Source organism: Epithele typhae, assembly GCF_022376455.1.
Source record: "Epithele typhae strain CBS 203.58 chromosome Unknown BXZ73scaffold_1, whole genome shotgun sequence".
NCBI lineage: Eukaryota > Fungi > Basidiomycota > Agaricomycetes > Polyporales > Epitheliaceae > Epithele > Epithele typhae.
The window spans coordinates 178756-201992 of record NW_025954192.1 but is presented as its reverse complement, the minus strand read 5'-3'; the positions used below and the strand labels follow the sequence as shown (position 1 = coordinate 201992).

General features: G+C 59.5%; 10 protein-coding genes across 10 annotated transcripts; 6 read left to right on the top strand and 4 right to left on the bottom strand.

Moving 5' to 3' along the window:
* Positions 1 to 468: 468 nt before the first annotated feature.
* Positions 469 to 2991, top strand: BXZ73DRAFT_86094 (HAD IIID h; the record flags this gene model as incomplete). Its single annotated transcript, XM_048024075.1, has 10 exons — positions 469 to 487; positions 1411 to 1489; positions 1565 to 1672; positions 1739 to 1818; positions 1871 to 2062; positions 2117 to 2231; positions 2283 to 2362; positions 2477 to 2582; positions 2713 to 2884; positions 2953 to 2991. 10 exons carry the CDS (start codon positions 469 to 471, stop codon positions 2989 to 2991), a joined length of 990 nt encoding a protein of 329 aa, XP_047883560.1.
* A 375-nt stretch (positions 2992 to 3366) lies between these two features.
* On the top strand, positions 3367 to 4610 carry BXZ73DRAFT_95357 (uncharacterized protein; the record flags this gene model as incomplete). The annotated part of the gene is made up of 4 exons (XM_048026757.1): positions 3367 to 3516; positions 3605 to 3882; positions 4020 to 4464; positions 4524 to 4610. The coding sequence occupies 4 exons, from the start codon at positions 3367 to 3369 to the stop codon at positions 4608 to 4610; spliced, it is 960 nt and encodes a 319-aa protein (XP_047883559.1).
* An 850-nt stretch (positions 4611 to 5460) lies between these two features.
* Positions 5461 to 7358, bottom strand: BXZ73DRAFT_86093 (alpha/beta-hydrolase; the record flags this gene model as incomplete). Its single annotated transcript, XM_048024074.1, has 7 exons — positions 5461 to 5706; positions 5770 to 6423; positions 6479 to 6809; positions 6881 to 6890; positions 6930 to 7012; positions 7063 to 7257; positions 7309 to 7358. 7 exons carry the CDS (start codon positions 7356 to 7358, stop codon positions 5461 to 5463), a joined length of 1569 nt encoding a protein of 522 aa, XP_047883558.1.
* A 2333-nt stretch (positions 7359 to 9691) lies between these two features.
* On the top strand, positions 9692 to 12278 carry BXZ73DRAFT_95355 (nuclear protein; the record flags this gene model as incomplete). The annotated part of the gene is made up of 12 exons (XM_048026756.1): positions 9692 to 9708; positions 9756 to 9943; positions 10002 to 10109; positions 10162 to 10259; positions 10324 to 10734; positions 10790 to 10940; positions 10997 to 11055; positions 11114 to 11182; positions 11230 to 11413; positions 11469 to 11508; positions 11568 to 12092; positions 12143 to 12278. The coding sequence occupies 12 exons, from the start codon at positions 9692 to 9694 to the stop codon at positions 12276 to 12278; spliced, it is 1986 nt and encodes a 661-aa protein (XP_047883557.1).
* A 96-nt stretch (positions 12279 to 12374) lies between these two features.
* On the bottom strand, positions 12375 to 12847 carry BXZ73DRAFT_95354 (uncharacterized protein; the record flags this gene model as incomplete). The annotated part of the gene is made up of 3 exons (XM_048026755.1): positions 12375 to 12602; positions 12666 to 12746; positions 12806 to 12847. The coding sequence occupies 3 exons, from the start codon at positions 12845 to 12847 to the stop codon at positions 12375 to 12377; spliced, it is 351 nt and encodes a 116-aa protein (XP_047883556.1).
* A 321-nt stretch (positions 12848 to 13168) lies between these two features.
* Positions 13169 to 14545, top strand: BXZ73DRAFT_95353 (origin recognition complex subunit 2; the record flags this gene model as incomplete). Its single annotated transcript, XM_048026754.1, has 1 exon — positions 13169 to 14545. The coding sequence occupies one exon, from the start codon at positions 13169 to 13171 to the stop codon at positions 14543 to 14545; it is 1377 nt and encodes a 458-aa protein (XP_047883555.1).
* A 1075-nt stretch (positions 14546 to 15620) lies between these two features.
* On the top strand, positions 15621 to 16621 carry BXZ73DRAFT_95352 (uncharacterized protein; the record flags this gene model as incomplete). Its single annotated transcript, XM_048026753.1, has 2 exons — positions 15621 to 15677; positions 15752 to 16621. 2 exons carry the CDS (start codon positions 15621 to 15623, stop codon positions 16619 to 16621), a joined length of 927 nt encoding a protein of 308 aa, XP_047883554.1.
* A 376-nt stretch (positions 16622 to 16997) lies between these two features.
* On the bottom strand, positions 16998 to 18971 carry BXZ73DRAFT_86090 (aminotransferase; the record flags this gene model as incomplete). The annotated part of the gene is made up of 11 exons (XM_048024073.1): positions 16998 to 17472; positions 17531 to 17637; positions 17689 to 17808; positions 17864 to 17938; positions 17977 to 18049; positions 18107 to 18183; positions 18243 to 18388; positions 18444 to 18496; positions 18624 to 18739; positions 18794 to 18847; positions 18903 to 18971. The coding sequence occupies 11 exons, from the start codon at positions 18969 to 18971 to the stop codon at positions 16998 to 17000; spliced, it is 1365 nt and encodes a 454-aa protein (XP_047883553.1).
* Positions 18972 to 19299: 328 nt separating this feature from the next.
* Positions 19300 to 20612, top strand: BXZ73DRAFT_95350 (Ureohydrolase; the record flags this gene model as incomplete). Its single annotated transcript, XM_048026752.1, has 6 exons — positions 19300 to 19359; positions 19410 to 19429; positions 19492 to 19501; positions 19562 to 19702; positions 19874 to 19902; positions 19955 to 20612. The coding sequence occupies 6 exons, from the start codon at positions 19300 to 19302 to the stop codon at positions 20610 to 20612; spliced, it is 918 nt and encodes a 305-aa protein (XP_047883552.1).
* A 253-nt stretch (positions 20613 to 20865) lies between these two features.
* Positions 20866 to 22859, bottom strand: BXZ73DRAFT_95349 (MFS general substrate transporter; the record flags this gene model as incomplete). The annotated part of the gene is made up of 10 exons (XM_048026751.1): positions 20866 to 21110; positions 21175 to 21231; positions 21290 to 21586; positions 21643 to 21702; positions 21752 to 21937; positions 21991 to 22284; positions 22334 to 22404; positions 22455 to 22541; positions 22601 to 22781; positions 22847 to 22859. The coding sequence occupies 10 exons, from the start codon at positions 22857 to 22859 to the stop codon at positions 20866 to 20868; spliced, it is 1491 nt and encodes a 496-aa protein (XP_047883551.1).
* Positions 22860 to 23237: the final 378 nt, after the last annotated feature.

Genomic DNA, 23237 nt, shown 5'->3' with positions numbered 1-23237 from the left:
CAGAACTCGCGCGGTCAGGGAGCGTCAAGGAGCTGGTCGAGGTGGCGGAACGTGGTGATCTCAGTGTACGTCCATTCTCGCGGTATGAGCATCGTGCACGATCTCACCGGCGCCGAACGCGCCCGCGCGCAGGCCGAACACGACAAGCATGAAACGCGTGTCTTTGTCGTCGCGCCGCTGGTGCTAGGATACATGATTCTGGACGAGCTGTGCGTGCTTCTCCAATCGCTCCGCCACCGCAGACCATCTCATCCTTGCTCCGCCCGTCGCAGGTCTCTCGCGCGTTTTGCCCTGACGAGGCTTCCTGAGAATCTCAAGAATTTGCCACTGGTACAGAACCTGTTCAGCCTGCTTGCATCCGTGTCGGAGCGGAAGTATGAGTTGATCTACCCACGAGCGGAGGCGTTCCACCAAAGCTTGCAGCCACCAGCCTTTCCAAGCGAGGTGCTTGGACAGATACTGGCCGGAATGACATCAGCCTTTCTAGGTCCGTGGCGGTTTTCTTTGCGTCCACCTGTCACTAACTCCTGTTACAGAGGCTTTCAGGCAGCGGACATTTGCGCTTCTCGCGAGAGCATACACCTCCATTCAACTGCAACGCGCACAGGTTTACCTGGGTTTTACGGCGGAGCAGGTTGTAAATGGTGCGTTTGCCACCCACTTCCTAAAGTTACCTACAACCGACCATAGTTAACTAGTAGTTGCTGTCCCGGCTGGATGGGAATTCCATGAAACCACCTACATCCTGACGCCCCCAAAACTCACGCCAGGGCAGTCCCGCGTGGCCAGCTCCAGTGAGTACCTCGTACACTCGCAGTACCATCATTACTCAGCTTCGTTTTTTGTAGCGCCCTCGACTCTGGCTGCGTTGAACCTTGTGACGGATAGTGTAGCGAATCTTGAGTTTTGTGGATGAGTGCGCCAGATGCTATATCATGTACAATCAGTCTTCCCTGTATCATACGTTAGGCCAGCATTATCGCCTGTGACTCGCCGATTGAGGAGTTCTCATTGAGTGTCGCCCTCTACCGGCAATAGTAGTTTGTGGAATTCTGCCCTGACGGTGTTTCGCGAAATGATACATAGACGCACATGTATTCATAAACCGAGGTGCCGCCGCGGGATTCGAACCGCCGGCAGTGCCGGTGGGACCACTGCCACTCCTCTTGAACCTCACCACCACCGCCGAAAGTGTGCCACCCCGCAACCCTGCATACACCTCCGTTGTAGACGATCACATCCGTCGAACGAGACTACTACCAGTAGTATTATGTCCTCGGGTGACGTATCGCTGGTGGCCGTAGATGGACCCTCGACCGTAGTCACAGCACAGGTAGTCGTTCGGATTCCGGAACCATCTTGTGACACTTGTCTCACACTGACTTTCCTAGGTGGACAGTGTGCCCACAGAACAAGAAGAAAAATGGGTCCATCTGCAGTTCAGCTGGAGCGGCCAGTCCTTCACCTTGGACGTCGCCGAGTCCGACATGTACGTACGCCCGCGCCTTTTACAGACGCGTAAGCGACCGGGTGCTGATAAGTCAGTGTCGTTTGACAACGACAGGGTGTTTGACCTGAAGGCGGCGCTGATGAGTCTCACCAACGTGCCGCCTGAGCGGCAGAAGATACTCGGGCTTGTCAAAGGCAAGCTCCCGAACGACAGTGCGCGCGTGTAGGTGTCGAGATGACCTCGGAACCTTCGTGTCCAGGAGCGCGACGTTGAGCAAGTTGTCTACAGCGCCGACATGAAGCTTGTCAACGGGAAGAAGTTCACGCTCGTTGGGACCCCACAGGGACACGAGCTCAAGGAGCCGCACGGCAAGTACCAGATGCGTCGGAGCATGTGGGCGACCAGCTGAATGTGTTCCAGAGCTTGAGTTTATGCCCGACGTCATCAATGACCTGGACGTCGACTTCAGCGCCGACCCTGCCGCCGCCGCGGCATACATCAACGATCAGCGGAACCAAAGGAAGATCCGAGAGCACACGAAGAAGCTCAACATCAATATCATCAACCCCCTCCGTGAAGGAAAGCGGTTGCTTGTCCTAGATATTGACTACAGTTAGGTTTGTCTTCGCGTATACATGCAACGATCTGACAGAACCTCCTCGATAGCGATTTTGGATACCAAGCCTCTAACCTCGGGCGCACTCCCTCCACAGGAATGCGCTCGTCCGGGACTACATGAATTCCTTGAGGCAATATACCCCTACTACGACATCTGTATCTGGTGAGTCCTTATGTTCGAGGCTGTTCCTTGTAACTAACCGTGATGTTGAAGGTCGCAAACAAGTTGGATATGGCTTGAGACGAAGCTTGTAGAACTTGGTATGCTTGGAGGTGTTCACAACTATCGAGTATGTGTTCCCGCAATCGGTCCATGTCTTGTTACGACTGACATCGACAATTTCAGATCTCATTCGGTATGACCGACTTGTCCATATGTCGATCCAAAGGCTAACCCCGATCATCCAGTACTCGACAAGACGTGCATGTTTACGGTCTTCACAGTAAGAGACGGCAAGCCGTACAAGCACTCAGTGAAAGCGCTCCAGATCATTTGGAACCATTTCCCTCAGCTGTAAGTGGAATCCGCATCCTCTTTTATATCTATACTCAAGTGCAAGTGCCAGATCCGCGAAGAACACGGTCCATGTAGATGACTTGGTAAGCACTCCGTTGCTAGCTTTGGATGGCGGGTGTTCTCATAGTTATTTTCAGGGCAGAAACTTTGCGTTGAATCCTAAAGAGGGATTGAAGATATCCGCCTTCAAAAACGCTCATACCCCGGCAGCCATGGCTGATAGAGAGCTTTCGAAGGTCTGCCGATACCTGGTTCACATCGCAAATACCACAAACGATCTTCGTGAGGCGAATCATTCGGTGTGTGAGGCTGACATATGGGTCTGCGATGATCTTTTGCCTTGCTCATTTTTTTGCCCGTTCACCAGCAATGGAAGCACATTGTCAAGACACTGCCGCCGTCTTAGCTCTCAAGCCGCACCTATCGTCATCTCTACATTGTATACTGCTATCGGATGTTACATTGTGTTCGAGGAATCCGGGGGTTGGAGTCTGTGTAATTCATACCACGGGAATAGAACAAGATTCTCAGAGTCGACCAGGAGGGATGTCGGGCCCGGCATGTTCCACTCGTGAGTAGTACTTGATGCGGGGGCAGAGTGCACAGCCATCGTCCCGCGTGTTTGCCCAAGACGTCCATGATCGCCCTCCGCGGCCTCCGGCATGCGCGCGGCCGACTCCTGGCCGGGTTGACGAAAACATTGACTCCGACTCGCGCGCTGCCTGCGCTGGCACCCCCCGCGCGAAGCCCATCTATCACTCTACTCCATCCAGCCCGCACGATGTCCTCGAGCTCCGCACCTACCTCCGCGAACCCCCCGCGGCCCTCGGTGCCGCCCCGGCCGTCTGCAGCGGTCATTGTCGTTAATGCGCGCAACGAGGTGTTGATGGTCCAGCGGAACCCGAACGCGTCGAACTTCGCGAACGCCCACGTACGTCCCCGCCGTCTTCGGATTCGTTTGGGGAAAAGCGAGGGGCACAGCCGGCAGTGCGCTGATCACGCTTGTGCGGCCTCGACAGGTCTTCCCGGGCGGCAACTGGGACGAGAAGCAGGATGGCGAGGGCGGCCTGGCTCTCACCGCCATCCGCGAGCTCTTCGAGGAGACCGGGCTGCTGCTCGCCCACCCGCCGCCGTCAGGGCGCATGCCGTCCGACGCGGAGCTCGACGCCGCGCGCGAGGACATCCACGCGCAGCGCCGCATGTTCACCGACTTCCTCGCGCAGCACGCGCTGCGGCCGAACGTCGAAGCCCTCCTGCCATTCACGCAGTGGATCACGCCTCCGATGATGAGTCCCAGGTGAGTGCCCCCGCTCGCCCCCGCCCTTGTCCCCCCTTTGGCCGGCGGTGCCTCGCGCAGCCTCCTGGAACGCCCCTTCCTCAAGCCACCTTGTTCTCCCCCTCCAACCGTCAGGAGCCCTGACCCTCCTCACGCAGACGCTTCCACGCCCACTTCTACGTCGCCTTCCTCCTCGACGCCTCTCCCGCTTCCAGCTCCTCCTCCCCCACCACCGGCGACCGGCACGACCGCCTCCCCACGCCCGACGGCGGCGCCGAGGTCGTCGCCGCGCGCTTCGCGCACCCCGAGCGCGTGCTCGCCGACGCCGCCGCGCACCGCATCGCGCTCTTCGCCCCGCAGTTCTACCTCCTCCGCACGCTCGCCGGGCTCCTCGCCGGGCCCGCGAGCCGCGCGCCGCAGCGCGAGCAGGTGCGCGCGCTCGCGCGCGGCGCGTTCGGCCGCATGGTCGTCAACCCGCGCCCCGTGCCCGACGCGGACGCGGACCGGGACGGCTGGAGCGTGCTCGCGTACGAGGGCGACGAGGCGCGCGGGGGCCCGCGCGGGAGGCGGCACCGGTGCAGGATCAGGCCGTCCGCCGTGGTGGTGAGTCCCGGGTCTGTTGTTTTGGGGGAGGGTTGCGGGGCTGACGGGCGTCGGTGCAGGCGACGAGCGATATTGTGCTCGAGCGGAATTTCGACATCTTCACCGAGCTCGAGGAGACACTGGGGCATGGGGCCGCCAGATTGTGATCCCTTCGCGTTTTTTTTCCTTATTCCTATGGCTCATTATCGTACATTTACTGGAGTTCGTCGCGGGGAGAGTATGAATAGCACGAGGCGCACAGGAACATTTGGACCTCTCTTTCGCTATTGTGTTTGTGCGAGGCAGTTCCACCTTCCCCGGCCGGTGTTGGTGGCGTTTTTAATGTCGCCGGTTGCCAGAACTACGCCAGAAGCAGAGTAGGGAACCTGTGCAGAAGGTTTGTTGGGCCCGATATACCACGAAGTCCGCCGGGGACCCAGGCAGGCGGCCGGTCGACTTGCAACCGGAAGTATTGGTTGCTGGTGCGGCTGAACGACCTGGAGGCCCCGTGCGACACACCAGTACAAAGTATACTTTCGGTGCATCAGACAAGGCAGGCACACGGCGCCTGGCATGAGCGCACAGGGACAACAAGTTGCGAGCACAACAACATGGCGTATATTGGGGTCGACAAGGGCTACAGCGCCAACCAATCGTGGGTGGGCAGAGGTCAGGAAACGTGGTCTGATGCTACATCGAGACGAGTCGTACGGAGCCCGGTAGGGCGCACCGCGGAGAGCATTATGGATACACAGAGGGGCCGAGAACCAGGTCATAGAGCTAAGTAGAGCGTCAGAATGATGTCTCTGTTCAGCATTAAGGATTAGAAAGGGCGGGGGTGAAGGTAGTGTAGGGACCGTCATCGCAGGTCGTAAAAACCAAGAACCCTGTGGAGGAGCCGTGTCGTGGGGTTTTGTGATGTTATTGTCGGATCATGAAAGTCGAAGTAGGTGTGTGCCGAGTCGCGGGACCGCGACCTGAGGGGAGTGGAGATAGTGCGGATGGGGCTTTAGATCTTCAGAGGTCGAAGACCTGGTAGTCGTACTGGACGAAGTTGCCCCAGTAGCTGGTGTTGCACGCGCCGACGGTGGCAAGGCCAGGGGCACCGAGGTTGATCGCGTTCACGTTGTCCGTGCCCGCGACGCTCCACGCGGCGAAGCCGTCCGCGTTGGGCGAGCCGGTGCGCATGAAGTTGGCGTAGCGCGCCTGCATCTCCTTGGTCAGCGCCGTCTGGGCGGTGGTCGGGCTCGGGACCGTGCCGAACTGCAAAGCCGCGTCCAAAGTAAGTACAATGCGCGTGCACGAGCATTAAAGCGGACGACGCACGATGATCTCGATGTCGTCCTGGTGGCAGACGGAGCCGCCCGCGGTGCAGAACGGCACGGCATCGTTGCCGGGGTACGTCGCGCCGACCTTGTACTCGCCGACGAACGCCTTGCCGCCTGCGCCGACCCAATTGCGCGCGAAGGTCCACGAGGCGCAGCGCCAGATCTGGTCCGTGCCCAGCTCCTCAAGGATCGGGCGCTGGTCGACGTCGACGCCGTTCACATCGGGAGACGCGGCGTAGACGGCGGTGGCCAGGATGCGGGATGTGCGAGGCTCGTCAAACGTGAACGAGACCACGCTCTCGTAGGTCGCGGTGCTGATCGGGTCGAGGAAGTTCTGGTAGATGGTGCTGCCGGCCTCGTTGCGAACTGTGGAGACGATGATCGGCTTCGATTGCGACGGGAAGGACGCAGTGAGGTCGAGCGGGTTGGGGATCATCTCGCCGTCGAGAACGGGACGGATGGGCTCGAACTGGCCGGCGGCGGCGGGGATGTTGTTGTTCCAGACGGCGATTTGGAAGTTGCTCTGCGCGGACATGATGTCGTCCAAGGACATGGTCTTGAAGCAAGCGACGTCTGAAGCATCACAGCTGGCGTCGCCGGTGAAGGTACTCAGAATCTGGTCATGCACACTGGTCGAAAGGAAGCCGTAGTCCTGTAGTTGAGTGTCAGCTCGCTTGTGTGTGCATTGTGGGTACAGCGGAGCATACCATGGGGTCAGAGTGCAGGATGGCAGACTGGAAGAGCGACGATGCGGCGGGGATCGCAAGGAGGGCGCGGACCATGTTTGCGCCAGAACTCTGGCCAGCGATGGTGATCGAACCGTCCCCACCAAAGCTGGGGACAACCGCCTGAAGGAAGCCCATGGCGGCAATGACGTCCATAACACCGAAGTTGTGACCACCGCTGGGGTCCAGGAAGCCGAGAGCACCAAGACGATACTGGATGACGGCGACGATGGAGTTGGTCGCAGCGGCGAGGTTGGAGCCATCGAGTCCGGCGGCGGTGGCCGAGCCGGAGGTGAAAGAACCACCGTGGATCCTGCCAATCTTTGTCAGCTGGAATGAAATGTCTGCCAAGATGTGAGGGACCTACCACATGAACGTCGGAACGTTGCTCCCCCTCGTAACCGAGGAGGGCACGTAGAGAATCATTGAAGACAGTCCTCAGTGCCGAGTGAGTTCAGGTTGTCGTCCAACTGGGCGCACGGGACCGGGAGGGCGGTAACATCGGTGGAGTTGTTCCTGCAGAATCGCGTTAGCTCGCACCCAGATCCGATCGCATGGACACTCACGGGAGCTCCCAGGCCGTGGCCGGTACTGGTGGCAGCCACCGGGGGGCAGCGGCGTACTTGACTGCGAACCGCGTCGCGCCGGTATCAGCCGCGCCGTGGGCGACACCGATGGGCGTGGTGACCGTGGTAGCATTCTCGCGAGGGCAGAGGATCTTCTGCAGGCGCGGAGACAAGTTGCAGAGTTCGGTTTTCCAGCTGTAGCGGAAGATGCCGTGGGTGTTGGCTGCTGGAGTGGGCAACGCGGACGTCGACGCGGCCAGGAGGAGGGAGACGACAAGGGACTGGATGGCGACCATGATGCTCTAAGGGGCTTGGGAGGCAAGATGCAGAAGCCGAAGCAGAGTCCGAAGTCTAGGAGGGCGAGGACGGGAGAGCCTGGGGAGGAGGAGGCGGGCAGGAGGCTTTTAAGCGACGGTAACGGTGCCTCTGCGTAGCACAGAAGGCGGACGCGAGGGACCGCGCGCACAGGCAGGGGCGGGACATTCTTCGGAGCCCGTCCTCGCTCGATGGAGAACAAAGACGAACCGTCGCTCCAGGCGTCTCTCGGCTGCGTGGGACAGCGCTGAGCGGGCTCCACGCTTTGGGCCATCTCTTTGTGCCGCGAACAGTAACCACTCGCGCTCGCTGCCCTGGCCTCGTCTTCGCTGTGCCTGTCGGCCAGGCGGGACGCGACGGATGCCTGTCTGACGCTGTCGATGCCGCCGGTCTGCCCAGGACCCGCGCCACGAGGCAGCGCCCAGATACACTGTCCAAACAACTCCTCCCAAATACAGGACGACATCTCCGGGCTCCCACCACCCACATGGCTACCTGAGCGCATCGCGGCAGATCGCGGCATGCCAGGTCGTGCGAACACGCCCTGTACGCAATTGAAGTGTGCCCCTGGCGTGGTCCGGCAGGAGGAATGTGCCGTCTGCGCACAGTGGCATCACCATCCAGACCATGCGTCCCGAAGCCCTTCTCCGCAAGCGACGTCTTCCTCATTGAGTCGCAGGCACTGCGGCAGCACCTTCACGTAGGTGCACATACTCTAGGCAGGCTCTGTGTCTCCACAGCAGCTCAGCGAATGCATGACGTTCCAGAGAAGACTGACCTTGTTAGCAAGTCTGGATCGATCGCAAACAGTGCGGATCAAAGAAAGTGGCGCGTTCATTAATGAGATCTGTGTCCTGCCGGATCACTGGTCTTATTCGCCGGTTCCGAGGGCCTCTAGGGGCCTCTACGCTCCCTTTGGCCTTGTTGTCTAAAAGGAGAACGTTAGGGCAAGGAGGGGGGGCGATTAAACGGGCAGAGTAATAAATACCGTGGGCACATATTGGCTAGTATTTCTATCTTCCAACCCCTGGTGCTCGGCGGCCGTGCGGCAAGAGTACCACACGACTGCCATTCACTGCGTCGACAATTCACGATTTCAATCTTCTATGAGGAAAGGTTCAAGATGAGCACACCAGGGACCAGCCAGGTACCGTCATGTTCTTCAGGAACAGATCAACCACATACCATGTCACCGACAACACCACCGGTGTCCAGGACTGTCCCAGTGTTACTAGATTCGAAACATAGCCAGAAAACCGAGAATCATACCGGACACGTGTGACAGGAGCAACTGAAGTGCATGCACAGGCACCAACTATGCCAAGTTTCAGTTACGGCCGGGATAGCCGCTCTTCATTATGCGGTCGTGCTCGTCGGATCCTCCTGAGTCCTCTCGTGGCAGGGCATTCAGCCTGCTGTGACTCTCCCGCAGACGCGGCACCCTCGCCCGCGCGAAGGCCACACGCGGATCGATCCATACTCCTGGGACGTTTTCGGCGTTGCCGCATCCTTTAAAAACAAAGTCTTGGTGAATGTTGATTGGATCCTTATTACTCACCACCTAGAGCTCATACAAGTTTACAACCTTGTACTGCGGTTCGTTCGGTGGTCATCGGGAACGAGCGTGAGGACTGCATGGTGGGGCATGTCGGTGCCACCCAACCGCATGGCAGGCGGGTCGTGTGCTCGCCGTCGTGGTGCTGCTGGAGCGTGTGCATGTCGCATGTGAGGACATTGCCCTGCGCGTATTGTCAGCTTTCGGTTGCTCTCCTACTGCTGTATAATTGATTCCGCCGCACCTCGTTGCGCCGGTACCTACGCCCAAGATGTCCGCACGGTGCGCACTCCGGATTCCGGGAGCCGAAGATCGAGAACCTCTCGGGCCCCCTCGAAGCGTCGGGTTTCGATTCTTGAGAGTGCAAAGCTTCAATTTGGCTGCAGTGATCCAGGTTCAGCCCGAGAGACGCTGGAGGAGGGCCCTGGGACTTCAAGGCGCCTAATAACTCGACCAGACGAGTGAGCCATAGCCGCCCACGCGCCGAGGCGAACGCTGACACCAACTGCCAGAACGCCGTTCACAACGACTCCAGACAACGACTGCCAGTACTTACTAGTTTCTCCGTCTAAAGCAATCGCCGCCGCATTTTCCCCTGTCCCTGTCCTCACCCGCTTTCCTTTTCCCCGTCTTCCTTCTGCAGGCGATACCTCCGTCTCGCGATCACGTCGACCCTCAGGCCTTTTTATCCCACCTCAACTGCCCGCTGTTAAAACGTAGCCAAGCACGGCATTCAGTACTGCCGTGACGCAGGGCAACATGTCTACCGCGAAAGTGTACGCGTGAACGTATTGTTCCTGTGCATATATTCACGTTCACTAAGCTTGACAGTCGGCTCCGCTGTCGGTTCGATTCGCGAACTCTTTGCCAAGATTGAGTCCATTGACAAAAAACACGGCAAGTTCGACTTCGTACTTTGCCTGGGAGATTTCTTCGGCCCGCCCAAAGGTGCGGAGGAGGCATATGAGGACGACCATGAGATCATGCAGCTTCTGAATGGGAGGTTAGAAGGTATGTCTTCACGGCTTTATGCAATGACGCGTCCTTAGCGTGAATACCCATGTTCCAGCTCCCGTGGAATGCTACATAATGCAAGGCGAGCATGCCCTCCCCGCACCAGTGATCGAGAAGTTCGCGAAGACGGGAGGCGCACTCAGCAAGAACGTCTTCCTCCTTCGTACGTTATACGCCGCATAGAGAGGCTGCCCAGTGCTGACCATGCATCTTAGACAAGTCGGGGGTGTTGACAACCCCGCAAGGCATTCGTATCGCGTGTCTCGCGGGAACATACAACTCCAATGAGTACGCTTCTTCTGACTCTGCTCCGGTAAGCTTTCCCTGTTCCTTGCGGACCCGGCGAATATGCCCTATACCGACCACTCCGTGTCCAGGGCTTTGCATCTCCCCATTTCACCGCTCAAACAGTCGAGAAACTCCTTGCGAACACCATGACCTCCTCGAAGCCCGCTGACAAGAACTACATCTCCCTCGCCGCCATCGCCGGATCTTCCGCTTCCTCTCAGCTCGTCGACATCCTCATCTCTAACGCTTGGCCGGCCGGCATCGACGGCTTCTCCGCTGCACCCCTCCCGGCCCCAGAACTCTCGGCAATTGGGGTCCGTCCCGTCGCCGACGTCATCCGGAAAACGAAACCGCGTTACCACTTCGCGGCAGGTGGCGGGAAGCCGGCCAAGTTCTGGGAGCGAGAGCCGTATGTGTGGGACGAGGACAACGGGCGCGTCAGTAGATTCGTGAGCGTCGGGGCTTTCGGTGGGGAGCAGGGTCCAGGGAAGAAACCAAGGGTGCGTGTGGTCTCCGAATTCCAACGGTTCAACGCGCGTGAACGTCGACGCGTAGTGGTTCTACGCCTTCTCCATTGCGAGGCTCTCGGCGACAAGCGAGTCTCAGCCCAAACCCGCAAACGCAACGCTCAATCCATTCACGAACCGGCCGCCGAAGCGTCCTCTGGAGTTTGGTGTGCAGCGCGACGGAAAGCGGAGCAAAATCGGTGCGTGTTTTTGACTGTCGCGGCGCATGAGTGCTTACCGCTTCTTGGATGCGTAGACGGTCCTCCTGGAATGCCTCCAACAGGATACAAATGCAAGATCTGTGAATCTCCAGATGTACGAGAGCTCCTTTGGTTCCATACTCATGGGTTCCCATACTAATCATAAACTACAGCACTTCATTACGGACTGTCCTGATAGGGAGAAGCCCCACGAAGGCTATGTGTGCAGGATATGCAAAGAGGTGGGTTCACTTCACCAGACTTTGGAATTATACTGACTTGTTCGTAGTCTGGGCACTTTATCCGTGACTGCCCAACAAAGAATGCGGTAGGCGACACTGGCGGTCGCAAACCTCGTGAAGGATACGTTTGCAGAGCGTGTGGGAGCGAGCTACACTACATCGAAGACTGCCCAGCCGCCAAGCAAATGGGCGGACGACAAGGGAGACGACCTCCACCCAAAGAGATTGCCCGTGAGTCCATGCGTTGCATGGAATCTATTATTTTTGCTGATGGTTGATACGACAGCGGATGAGTGTTGGTTCTGTTTGTCGAATCCCAACCTCGCGTCAGTCCTTGCATTGGACATGCACACCGTCACTCGCTAACCCTGCTACCCTTGTCCAGGAAACACCTCATCGTCTCCATCGGGACTGAGTGCTATGTCACCCTTCCAAAAGGTCAAATCATCCCAACTCACCTGGGTGCCGATCACCCGAATACGCCCAAAGTCCCCGGCGGAGGCCATGTTCTCATCGTCCCCATCACCCACTACCCAACCTATCTCTCCATTCCTCCCGACCTCTCCCAACCGATCGTCTCAGAAACAGAGAAGTACAAGTCAGCCCTGCGAGCGATGTTCGCGAAGAACGGGGCTGTGGCGGTGTCCTTTGAGGTTGGACGCATGAGCGCAAAAGGCGGGCACGCGCACGTTCAAGTCGTTCCCGTACCGAACAACCTCAAGGACAAGGTCGAGCAGGCGTTCAGAGACGAGGCTGCCTTGGCTGGTGTCGCATTCGAGGAGGACGCGGAAGAGGCGCTGAACGCGGCTGCCGGCGGGCGTGGAGGATACTTCCGAGTCGACTTGCCGGATGGGAGGAAGCTGGTGCACCTCATGCGGGAGCGGGGACCGTTCAGCATACAGTTCGGAAGGTGAGGTTCTTGTCCGTCTAGACGATGAATGACGCTCATTCCTTTCGCAGACAAGTGTTGGTCGGCCTGCTTGGGATGGGAGACAGATTCGACTGGAAAGCTTGTACGCAGCGGGAAGAGGACGACATGGAGGATGTACAGGCGTTCAAGGCTGCGTTCGCGCCTTTCGACCCGTCGCTCGAGTAGTTTGGATGCACAGTTTTATTATTACAATAAGACTCGATCAGTGTACAACAGAGAGCGGCATGAAACGAGGAGCAACGCACGGAGGACCTGCGGGTGTCATGGTTCAGACTCGGCATCCTCATCATCCGAGCCCTCTTCCTCGCTGCCCATCTCTTCGCTCATGTCTCCAGACGCATCCGCGGTGCGGTCGAGGTCCTCCATATCCGCATCGAGGTCTTCCTCCTCTTCCTCTTCCGAGGACTGAGAGTTTTCTTCTTCCTCCATAAGCGATCCACCCTCTCCAGACCGGTCTGACCCATCCGAACCCTCCGAAGCGTCGTCAGCCTGCGGAGGGAAACACAGCAGAATGAGACATGGTTCCGCAAGCGACATGCACACGCCACTCACATCGTTCTTCTCCTCGTGCTGCGTCCAAGTGCGACCGATTGGGATAAGGAAGTTCCATCCTCTATTCCGTATGTCGATGTTCTGATACGCCAGACTCGACGTAAGCACCTACCACTGGATGGACAAGGCTGCGCACACACCTGGTCGTCGATCACCCGCTCCTCTTCGCTCAGCTCGTCCATCTCGCGCCATAGGTCCCGGTAATTGGAGAGCCGTTCGCGCCGGCGATACGACGGTGCAGGTGGTATCGGGTGTGGGTGTGGGGGCAGGGGCAGGAGACGGGGGAAGAGGGGACTCCGAGGCACCACAGTGGGAGAGGCAACTGGAGCGACCATCACGGTCGGGGTGCAAGGCGGAAGCGGGTTGGCGGGCCGACGCTGAGAACATGAGACGCGACTCCGAGAAGCTCGGAATCAATCTCTTTCACATCCACCGCTCGCGAGAGTTGCTCGACGACCCTCTTCCTACCCTTCCACCCCTCCTCCTCCGTGACGTTACCAGCAATGTACGACGAAGGCGAAGAGCTCGAGGATTGGCAGGCCAGCGAACCGGCCACTCCAAGCCGCCACCATCTTTCCGACAACGACGACGACGATTTCCTCGCGCAAGACGGGCCTTCGCAAGGATTTTCAACCTACACCTCCTTTGACGCATACTTTCAGCACACTTCCAAGCCATCTCGCACCTCCAACAACGTCTTTTCAGCGCTCGTACCTCCGCTCACCCCCGAGGAATACGCCGATGTGGTCAAGAGGCTCCAAACGGACACTCGCGAGCAAGACCTTGTCCTTTGGAGAGACCCTGCGACGAGGAAGACGAGCTTCAGGCGCTATCGAACAGAGCTGGAAGAGGGCTTCAACCTAATGATGTACGGCTACGGCTCAAAGCGTGAGTTTCTCAACGCCTTCGCCCAACACCTCGCGCGCAAGGGCGAGCACGTCGTCGTTGCGAACGGCTTCCAGCCGAGTTTCGCCTTCCGCGACCTGCTCGACTCGATCGACCGCGTCCCCGGCGTGCTCGATGCGCCCTCCTCCTCGGGTGGCTCCGCATCGGGGCAAGACGCACACGTCCAGCGCATCCTCGCCTTCTTCTCGTCCCAAGACGCGCCCCGGCTCTTCCTCGTCGTGCACAACATCGAAGGGAACGCGTTCCGGAACGCGAAGAACCGCGCCGCGCTCGCGCTCCTCGCACTCGCCCTCCGCATCCACCTCGTCGCCTCCGTCGACCACATCGCCGCGTCGCAGCGGTGGTCCCTCTCCGAGCTCTTCGCGCGCAAGTCGGAGCCCCTCGATCCCGCGTCTCCTGCCTTGGCGGATGTTGTACCCCAGCGTGGGTTTGCGTGGCTCTGGCACGACCTCACCACCCTGGCCCCGTACGACTTCGAGCTGGCGTACGCGGACCCGACCTCGCTCACGGGCGTCGCGGCTCTGCGCGGGGCACGCGCTCCCACCGCGTCCTCCGCGGTCGTCGGCCCCCCTGGAGGCACCCAAGCGGCGATCGTCACCGAGACGGCGGCGCGACACGTCCTCGCAAGCGTCACGCAGAAGGCAAAGAAGCTTTTCGTCATCCTGGGGTCCAAGCAACTCGAAGTGATGGATGCGCATGGCGCAGACGGGAAGGACAAGGCGGACGGAGACAGCGGCGGCGACAAAGGCCCCACGCCGGGAGAAGGCGCGTACGACTACGACCGGCTCTTTGCGACGGCGCGGGACAACTTCGTCGCGACGAACGATACGGCGCTGCGGGCGCTGCTGGGCGAGTTCCGGGACCATGGGCTGGTGGTGTCGACGACGACGCAGGGCGGGGAGGCGATGTGGATCCCGATGAGGCGGGACGCGTTATTGAAGGTTGTGGGCGACCTGAAGGCAGAAGGCGCATGATTTGGCGAAGTGACTGTGCTCCTGTGTCACTAGTGCTGTTTGTATCATGGAAATCAAACCCGACCGTGCTTTGAACGAGCTCAATCGCTTGGCGACTCGGACGGTATTGGAGCTCCGATTCTATCAACACATTTTCTGGTCTAATTTGCGTCTGGTACGACAGCGCTGACGCCCACCTCCCTGCATCAAGCACCCTGAGTGTGGACAGCAAGAGATGGGGAACACAAGGACCCGGGAAGAGCAGTTGAATTCGCGACTGAGGGGGTCGCCAGTGAAAGCGCATCGGACGGGACACGGAATGGGTCCGAGAACCTCGAGCCCCATCCTCGATCCAGGAGTCCGGCCCAATCGTCCGGCTGACGGCATTCTGCCTCAGCGCCCCGTTCTTCTCACACCGCACTCACAGATAAAGCTACAAGACGCCACGATCCCCACCCATCCTCCGCTCACTCAGCATCCTCTGTCTACTTGGCCGGTTCATGGCCATGGTCGACATCTCTCATGAGGTGCTTCTCGAAATATTCTCTCACGTTCGAGATGCTATGTGCTTTGAAGAAGACCATCGCGAGATGGTGGTAGCAATTGAGGAAGCAGCAACTGTGAGCACATGGTCCGACTTACTTGTCCCGATACTCATCACGTTGATTCCCGCAGAGATGCGAGGCACTAGGTCCTGTGCCGACGTGGCAAGGCGGGAAATATTGTCATCTCCCATGTCTCTCGCTATTGGCGAAGAGTTGCTCTCGCCTTCCCTTTCCTTTGGACATATGTCCGTGTCACCGGCTCCCACGTCAATAGCCTAATGGTCGACGAATTTCGCCTACGTTCTGGCAAACGCCCTCTCTTCGTGGTCGCACTTGAAAGCCTGCCCATAAGAGCGACGACGCTTGATGTCACGACAGATTCATTCAGCCCCACAAACCTCTACAGCCCACATGCCATCTCAACAACGGCTGAACCTGAACCTTCCCGGCCCAATTACTTCCTTGTTACGATCAAAGCGTTGAACGACAGCGGTCGCATTCACCACCTAGGCGCTCTCTTGAATCCCTACGCAACGGGGTTACTCTTCTACATGCTCCCGAAGTCAGCGTACTCGCGTTTGCGCTCCATCTGGATCGCTTGTCCGAACGTGCCCAGTACTAGAGTCGGCCAAGTACCTCATTTCGAACATGAACTACCCAAACTGCAAAACTCCAAATCAAGGACCTTCCCTCTATAAAATCCATCCCCTGCCGTGACCTCCGGGTTCTAAAGCTCTGGGATACCGCCCTGACCGAGCGCTCCCCGTTCCTCCTCGCCCTCCAAGGCAACCCGCTCCTCGAGGTTCTGGAGCTCTGCATCTTCTTCGCTCGCAACGCCGACCACGCACCCAACGACGTCCCGCCCGACTTCACCATCGACCTCCCCCACCTGCGCCATCTGGTGATACACGCGATCACGAAACCTCTGGCCTTGCCCGGCTACTACAATACGGCCGGTCCAGCCGCCGCGGCCCACGTCCTCCAATACCTCTCCCTCCCCCCGACCGCCCGCACCGACGTCGTCCTCGACGCCCAGTCCATGCCGCACACCGGCGACCCTCCCCGCGTGCTCCACCCGCTGCGCACGCCCGCAGAGACGCTGACGCACGCGACGCTGGCGCTCCCCGACCAGCGCGGCGACGTCCGCCTCCGCGGGCGCGCCGCGGAGGACGGCGACCCCGACGGCGCCGAGACGTTCGCGCTCCGGTGCATGCCCTTCCTCTGGACGGAAGCGCGGGGGTGCGCCACGGCGCTCGCGTTCCCGTGCCTCGCGCGCCTCGCGCTCGCGCTCGAGGGCGACCGGGCGTGGCTCGCGCGGGAGCGGTCGTGCGAGGCGAGGACGGTGCGGGCCGTGTTGGACGCCGCGCCCCACCTGCGCGAGGTGACGGTGCGCGGGGCAGACGTGGCGCTCGAAGTGTTCGCGACGGTGCTCGGGACGCGGTGCCCGGAGCTTGGGTTGGTGAGGGTCGAGGGTGGTGCAGTCGGAACGAAGGGCAGGAAGCGATTGGTTCGAATGTGTAAGGCGCGCGGGCTGCAGGTCTTCCTGAACTGAAGCTGGAGTTGCCGAGCGTGTTCTCGAGGCCGGGAACGGTTGATGCCGTGTGCAGTCGCATGTAGTTTCATCTCCCGAATCCGCACTATCTCCGTCGGATACGTCTTGTGTACTTGTGTCCTGACGGAGGTGTTCGTACGTGATATCGAATGCGTGCAGAACTCGTGTTTGCGCGTAAATAGTGAACATGGTATGCATCTAGGACTACAGCGGCGACGTGTGCTCCCCCGCTCCAAGCATTCTGCCCCGCGGGGAACGTCTAATTCCTCCCTGCCTCTCCTCTTTTACGTCTATGCCAAGACATGTTTGCACCTGTGGGCGTCGGAAGCGACGCGTCGCTTACCACCCGCAGCCAAGACGCGGAGGTTCCAGGACCTCAGACGTGCTTGTCGAGCTGGTGCACGCCTTCGATGCTCTTCTTGTAGCTGTGGCCGAACGCATGGCCGCCCTCGCGCCGCGCCTTCTTGAGCACGCGCCCGATCGCATCGAGGCCCTTGTCCAGGTCCGCGAGCGGCGGGCCGAACGAGAGCCGGACGAAGTGGTGGCAAGACGAGTGGAAGAGGTTCCGGCGGTGGGCCGGGTTGATGTCGAAGAAGATGCCGGGGATGACGATCGTCTTCTCCTTGAGAAGCTCCTCGAAGAAGGTGAGGCCGTTGTTGAGCGGCGCCGGGAGCTGCTCGAGGTTGAGCCAGATGTAAAACGTCGCCTGCGGCGGGACGGCGACGTGCAGGCCGAGCTCGTCGAGGCGCTTGAGGACGTGGTCGCGCTTCGCCTTGAAGTGTTTCTGGAGGGCGAGCTTCTCGAGGCGGATGCGCTCGAGGTCCAACAGGGGGATGGCGGCAAGCTGGAGCCTGTGAAGATGGTGATGAGTCAACAGTTCGTTGTTAGAAGCCTGCGAAAAGTACTCACGGGTGGTTGGCACCACCGTCGAGGAAGGAACCAGCCTGCGAGAGCGCAGTTATCAGGTTCTTGGGGCCCAACACCCAGCACACTCGCCAGCCAGGCAGACGCCAGTTCTGTAGAGAAAGATATCAACCTTGATTCGGTGGGGAAGGAAAGGTTTCTACCTTCGTGAGACCGTTCACAATAACGACTGGATCACTGTTCACGTTGTCGACGTATTGAGCGGACGATACCGTCTTGCCGAGCTCTGCTTCGTCCTCTGGGTACATATACCAGGAGTAGAACTTCGGATGAGAGTTATGAGTCGTGGATTAAACCAAAACGTCTCAAGTCGCTTACTTCGTCCATGATGAGAGTGGCAGAAGCATCTCGGCAAACGTGGACAAGCTCTTCGAGTTCCTCCCCTTCGATGACCTGACCGGTCGGATTGCGCGGGTTGACGCGAGAATAACCTCCAGTCCTTGGGTGCGAATATCCTTCTTGATTTGATTGACATCGAGACGATACTTGTTTTCCGCGTCAAGCCTGTGAAGAAGTCGGCCTCGTGCAGCGTCTGATTGAGATACCAACAGGGTGACTTACGCGGTCGGAACGGGAACGAGGCGTCTGAACGCGCTCAGAACCTGGTCATACGCGGTGTAATCAGGGACCTGGTACGACTGGATTGGTCGATCAGTATCGCTGCGTCCGATCCAGAGAGGCGGGGCGGAGGACTGACGCAGTAGACATCACCGACGACCGCGGCGACACGAGAGAGTCCGGAACGGCCTCCAGGCACGATGCAGACGTTTTCGAACGTGTATTGGCTCAGCTTGTCCTGACGGTATTCGGCGTTGTACATCGCAGCCACTGCCTCACGCAGCGCTAGAGGGATCATGTGAGATGCTAGCAACAGAATCCGTGTTGCTATCAAACCTACCCTTGACACCGGTCGTGGGCGCATACTCGAGCGAGTCTTCCGGGAGAGGGATGCTGGTAGGCGAGGAGGGGCGTCGGGGATGTGGCCTACTTCTGGCGCACCCTGGCCGAGGTTGGCCCACTCGTGGGAGGAGGCATACGAAAACCCGTTTGCCATGGCACGGTCGGAGCAATAGATGACACCGGTGCTTCCAGGGTGTCAATACCCGGAACTGTCTCCTCGTCCGGGTTCACAGTCTGGGGAAGGAGAACATTGTTGGCAACCTTGGGCTTGTGACCCGCAGAGTTGCGGAAGATCTGGAAGGTTATGTTGGAGAGAGAACTTGGCAGAGGGACGAGGACGAGACTCACTCGATGGGCCTCCGAGTCCTTTTCGTTGCGGAAGTGACGCACAACCTCGTGCACCTTTGGACACCGTCCGTTACGTTCGATGTTCTACACGCCGAGAGCGAGTACTCACGACGTCGCGGAGGTGAAGAGGAGTGGACCTGCCGGACCTGCCGCCGAGGGGGGTGCTTGCGCCGGACATGTGTGGAGGGAGAGGAGATCGACGAGCTGCGGGGAGGGCGGCGAGGATATATATACGAGGCTGTACCAGACGGGGACCCCATCACGACTACGAGGACCATGACGAGACACAGTGACCGCGTGCAGGCAAGAACAACAAGCCCGCGTAACTATTCATAGCTGCGATTAGATTAGATCGCGCCCACCGTCACGCGCCGCGCCCTCCCCCGGACCATCGGAGATCGAGCGCTGGGCAGGTGCGTAAAGTCTCTCCTCCGCGCGTTTTGTGTCGCCGTCGCTCTCTTTCCTGCACGCTCTCTGCCTCGCTCATATCTTGCTGAACACCCATAATGGCCTCGCACCTCGAATCCTCTGTCTCTCGCTTTCTCCCCGACCCCAAGACCGTTGCCGTAAGTGTCTTGTCTTCCTCCTCCCGGCATTCGCCTTGACCGGTTTATAGATCGTGGGCTGCCCCTTCAAGTGAGCCTTGTTTGTCTCTCACGCCCGCACACAGACCTAATCAGTACGTCATCCCTCGCTAGAGGTGGCCAGGTGCGCGACATTTATTCACCGTCTCCGACCCTCGCACTCAAGGCCTCGCCCCGCTTACAGACGAAAGCGGGTGTAGACAATGGCCCCATTCATCTCGTCGCAGCTGGGCTCCCCGAACAACTCACCGAGCTCGGTTGGAAGGTCCTGTTCGATGGTCACCACCAATTCGACCAGATCTCTGCAGAAGACGACCCCCAATTGGTAAGCTCAAGAACCCCCGCACCGTCTCTCGCGTCTGCGAAGCCGTGGCCAACGTCGTCGGGGGCCACGTGAAGAAAGGCGAGCTCCCGCTCACTCTTGGCGGGATCACTCGTTGGTGTGTCTCGTCTCGTTCTTGTGCGTTGGTCGAGACTCATGCGGTGGGGAGTGTAGGCCATGGGCACCATCTCCGGCACCTTTCAGTAAGCCGGTACGCCCCCTCTCCAAGTGCGACCAGCCGTTGACGTGGCCCAGGAAGTACCCCGACGCCTGCGTCATCTGGGTAGACGCACACGCGGACATCAACACCGCGAGACCACGGACTCCGGTTCGTCCTCCCGCCCTGCTTCTCCGCTCTTGGTCGGGCCACTCACCTCTCCTCGCCTCCACCCCCCACGGTCCCCCCACAGGCAACATCCACGGAATGCCCGTCTCCTTCCTCATGGGCCTCGGCCCCAAGGTCGACGAGTTCGCCTGGGTCCAGCCCGTGCTCAAGCCGCACCGGATCGTCTACATCGGCCTCCGCGACGTCGACCAGGGCGAGCGCCGCATCCTCAAGGAGCACGGCATCAAGGCCTACTCGATGCACGAGGTCGACAAGTACGGCATCGGCCGCGTCGTCGACATGGCCCTCGACCACGTCAACCCGGGCCGCACCCGCCCCGTGCACCTCTCCTTCGACGTCGACGCCCTCGACCCGACCGTCGCGCCCTCGACCGGCACCCCCGTCCGCGGCGGGCTCACCTTCCGCGAGGGCCACTACATCTGCGAGGCCGTGTACGAGACCGGCTGCCTCGTCGCCCTCGACATCATGGAGGTCAACCCGTCCCTCGAGGACCAGAGTTCGGTCGAGCAGACCGTCGCGGTGGGATGCTCCCTCGCGCGCGCGGCCCTGGGGGAGACGCTGCTCTAGATCTGCGGACACCGGACTCCTCGCACGGCCGACACGAATGTAGCATAGCATTATGTAGCTAGATATCACAAGGACAACCCGGATGGAATCTCACGACCTGGTCTTCCCTTTCACACGAGAGCTTCTGGGTCTTCGACGCATGGTAGAAGCAAGGAAACCATTATATTCGTAGCAGAAAGACACGTGGCACCCATTACTTTTTCATCTATGATACAACCTTGACATAGTCTGGGGCGGAGACAGGCACCCGGTCTTACACGAAGTAGCGGTAGTCCGGGTCGAGGTCGCCCATCTGCTTGCGCTCCACGGGCGAGAGATGGTCGTAAGCGCCCTTCGCCTGCAAGCGTTCGCGCTGCTTGTTCTCCCAGGTCACGCCGAAGAAGTAGATCGTGCAGGCCATGAGCGAGAGGCCGATGAAGGCGATGCAGATGCTGTAGCCGGGGATGTACTTCGGCGCGTCCTTGGAGAGGAAGGCGAAGGTGGAGATGATACCACCGACTGAGGAGGTACAGAACGCAGCGTAAACAACAGGAAGGGGACACGGGGGAGAGTATGGACGCACTGTTGCCGAATCCGACCTGCCATGCCGTACCCACTGCGCGCCTGTGGTGACCGCCCACTGCCAGGAGAGGTCAGTGGCTACGACATTGATGATTTCACGGATGGATGCAACTCACGATTCGTGTTGAACCAACACACGATAATCGGCATCGCCGAGTACGTCCCACTCGTCGCGAGGAACAGGGCGCCGTACTGCAAGTGAACGTTGTTGTGCACGACGAGCAGGATGATGAAGCCCGTCAAAGAGATGGCGATGGTGGGCAGAATGAACAGGAAGCGCTTCCGTGCCCAGTCCGAGAGCGTCGCGGAGATCATAGCTGTGGCAAACGCACACGCCCATGGCGGCACGGAAAGCAGCTGCGTGCGGATGGCGGAATAGCCATAGCTCTGGATGATGCTAGGCGCGAAGTAGGCTATGACAAAACGATGGTTAGGTGTGTCTAACCTGGGTGGTGAAAGTTCGACAAACCATAGCCGTATGCGGGGACGACCAGACCGAAGTACATGAACCCGCCGCAGATGATCTTCCCTGTGGAGTGCGTCAGGATGACACTATCAGACTGATCGAAGCGACTCACAATCCTTGAAGACGCCGATAACATCCTTAACGGTGAGCGGTTCATCTCTCCTCGAGGTGCCGACGTCTTCGTACAGACGGGCCTGGACGAACTCCTTCTCTTCCTTGCTAAGCCACGTGACATCCTCCGGGAAGTCCGAAATGGTGAAAAAGAGGATGAAGGACACGAGAACGGTAAGAAGACCCTCTGAGATGCAATCAGACCAGGAGACCGTAGCTTCATGTCAGAGGCGTGCGCACCAAGTATGAAGATCCACCGCCAACCCCTGAACCCCTGGAGTCCGTCCATCTTCCCGATGGCACTGGCAAGGAGGCCACCGAAACCGCCCGCGAGGGTAGTAGACGAGAAGAAGAACGAGTAGCGCTTCTGGGCCTCCTCGCGCTTGTACCACATCGCGATGAGATAGAAACACGCGGGGAAGACTCCGGTCTCGACGACCCCGAGGAAGAAGCGCGTCGCGATGAGGCCGGAGAGGTTCTGCACGAAGCCCTGGAGCAGGGTTATGAGGCCAAAACAGAACATACAGAAGGACACTAGAAAAAAGTCAGAAAGGATGTATGCGCGCTAGGCGAGGGAACGTACACCAGACGTGGGGCTTGAAGTGCTTGAGTAGCGCATTCGAGGGGATTTCGAAGAGGACGTAGGGCACGAAGCTGGGAGAGCATGAGAAGGGGGCGAATGGTATGCACGGCGGGACTCTCACAAGACTACCAAAGCCTGGTTGAACTGCGTCCCAGTCAAGTTCAGGTCGCTCTTCAGGCCAAACACCGCCGCATTCGAGATATTCACTCTGCGCACAGGGGTGGGGTAAGGAGAGCAGCGGACGCACTGACACGAACGTATGCGCACCGGTCTAGGAAAGCGAGCAGGTACAATGCGCATAACACCGGCACCACGCGCAGGTCAATCTTGCGGATGACCTTCGCCTCGTTGACATCGGGGAAGCGTGCTTGGAGATCAGCGGGGCTGCCTGTGGGGGCCTTCTCGGGGTCCGCCGCACTGTCGCCGTCGCGCGACGAGATACTGCGCTCTGAGCGGAGAGCGGGTGGGTCAGCACGACGACGACGAGGTGCATGTAAATCCGAGAAGACGCACTTTCTGAGCTCATGGCTGGGACGTCCAAGTGTTCAGAGGGGTCCAAAGCGCTTCCCCAGGAGTGGGGGCGGGGAGTAGGCAGGCACGGAGAGCGGACGAGCGAACGCGGAAGGTACGCGGAGGGCGGCTGGCCTTTATGAAGAGACTCATGGCGCCTGGTCGAGTCAGCTGGTCCGATATTGTAGGAGGAGAGGATGATGCTTGCGCCCGCCGGGGGTCGGGACGATGCTTTCCCCACACTATGACCAGGCGCCCACCGCTTGGCCGCCAGTTCGACGGACGAATCGCCGCGCTCGGCGGGCGCGGCTCGGTCTCTCAACGTTGTCCGTCCCTGGCCGGCCCACGCCGGACATTCGGAGATCCCGCAGTGGGCTGAGCGGCTGCTGAAGCG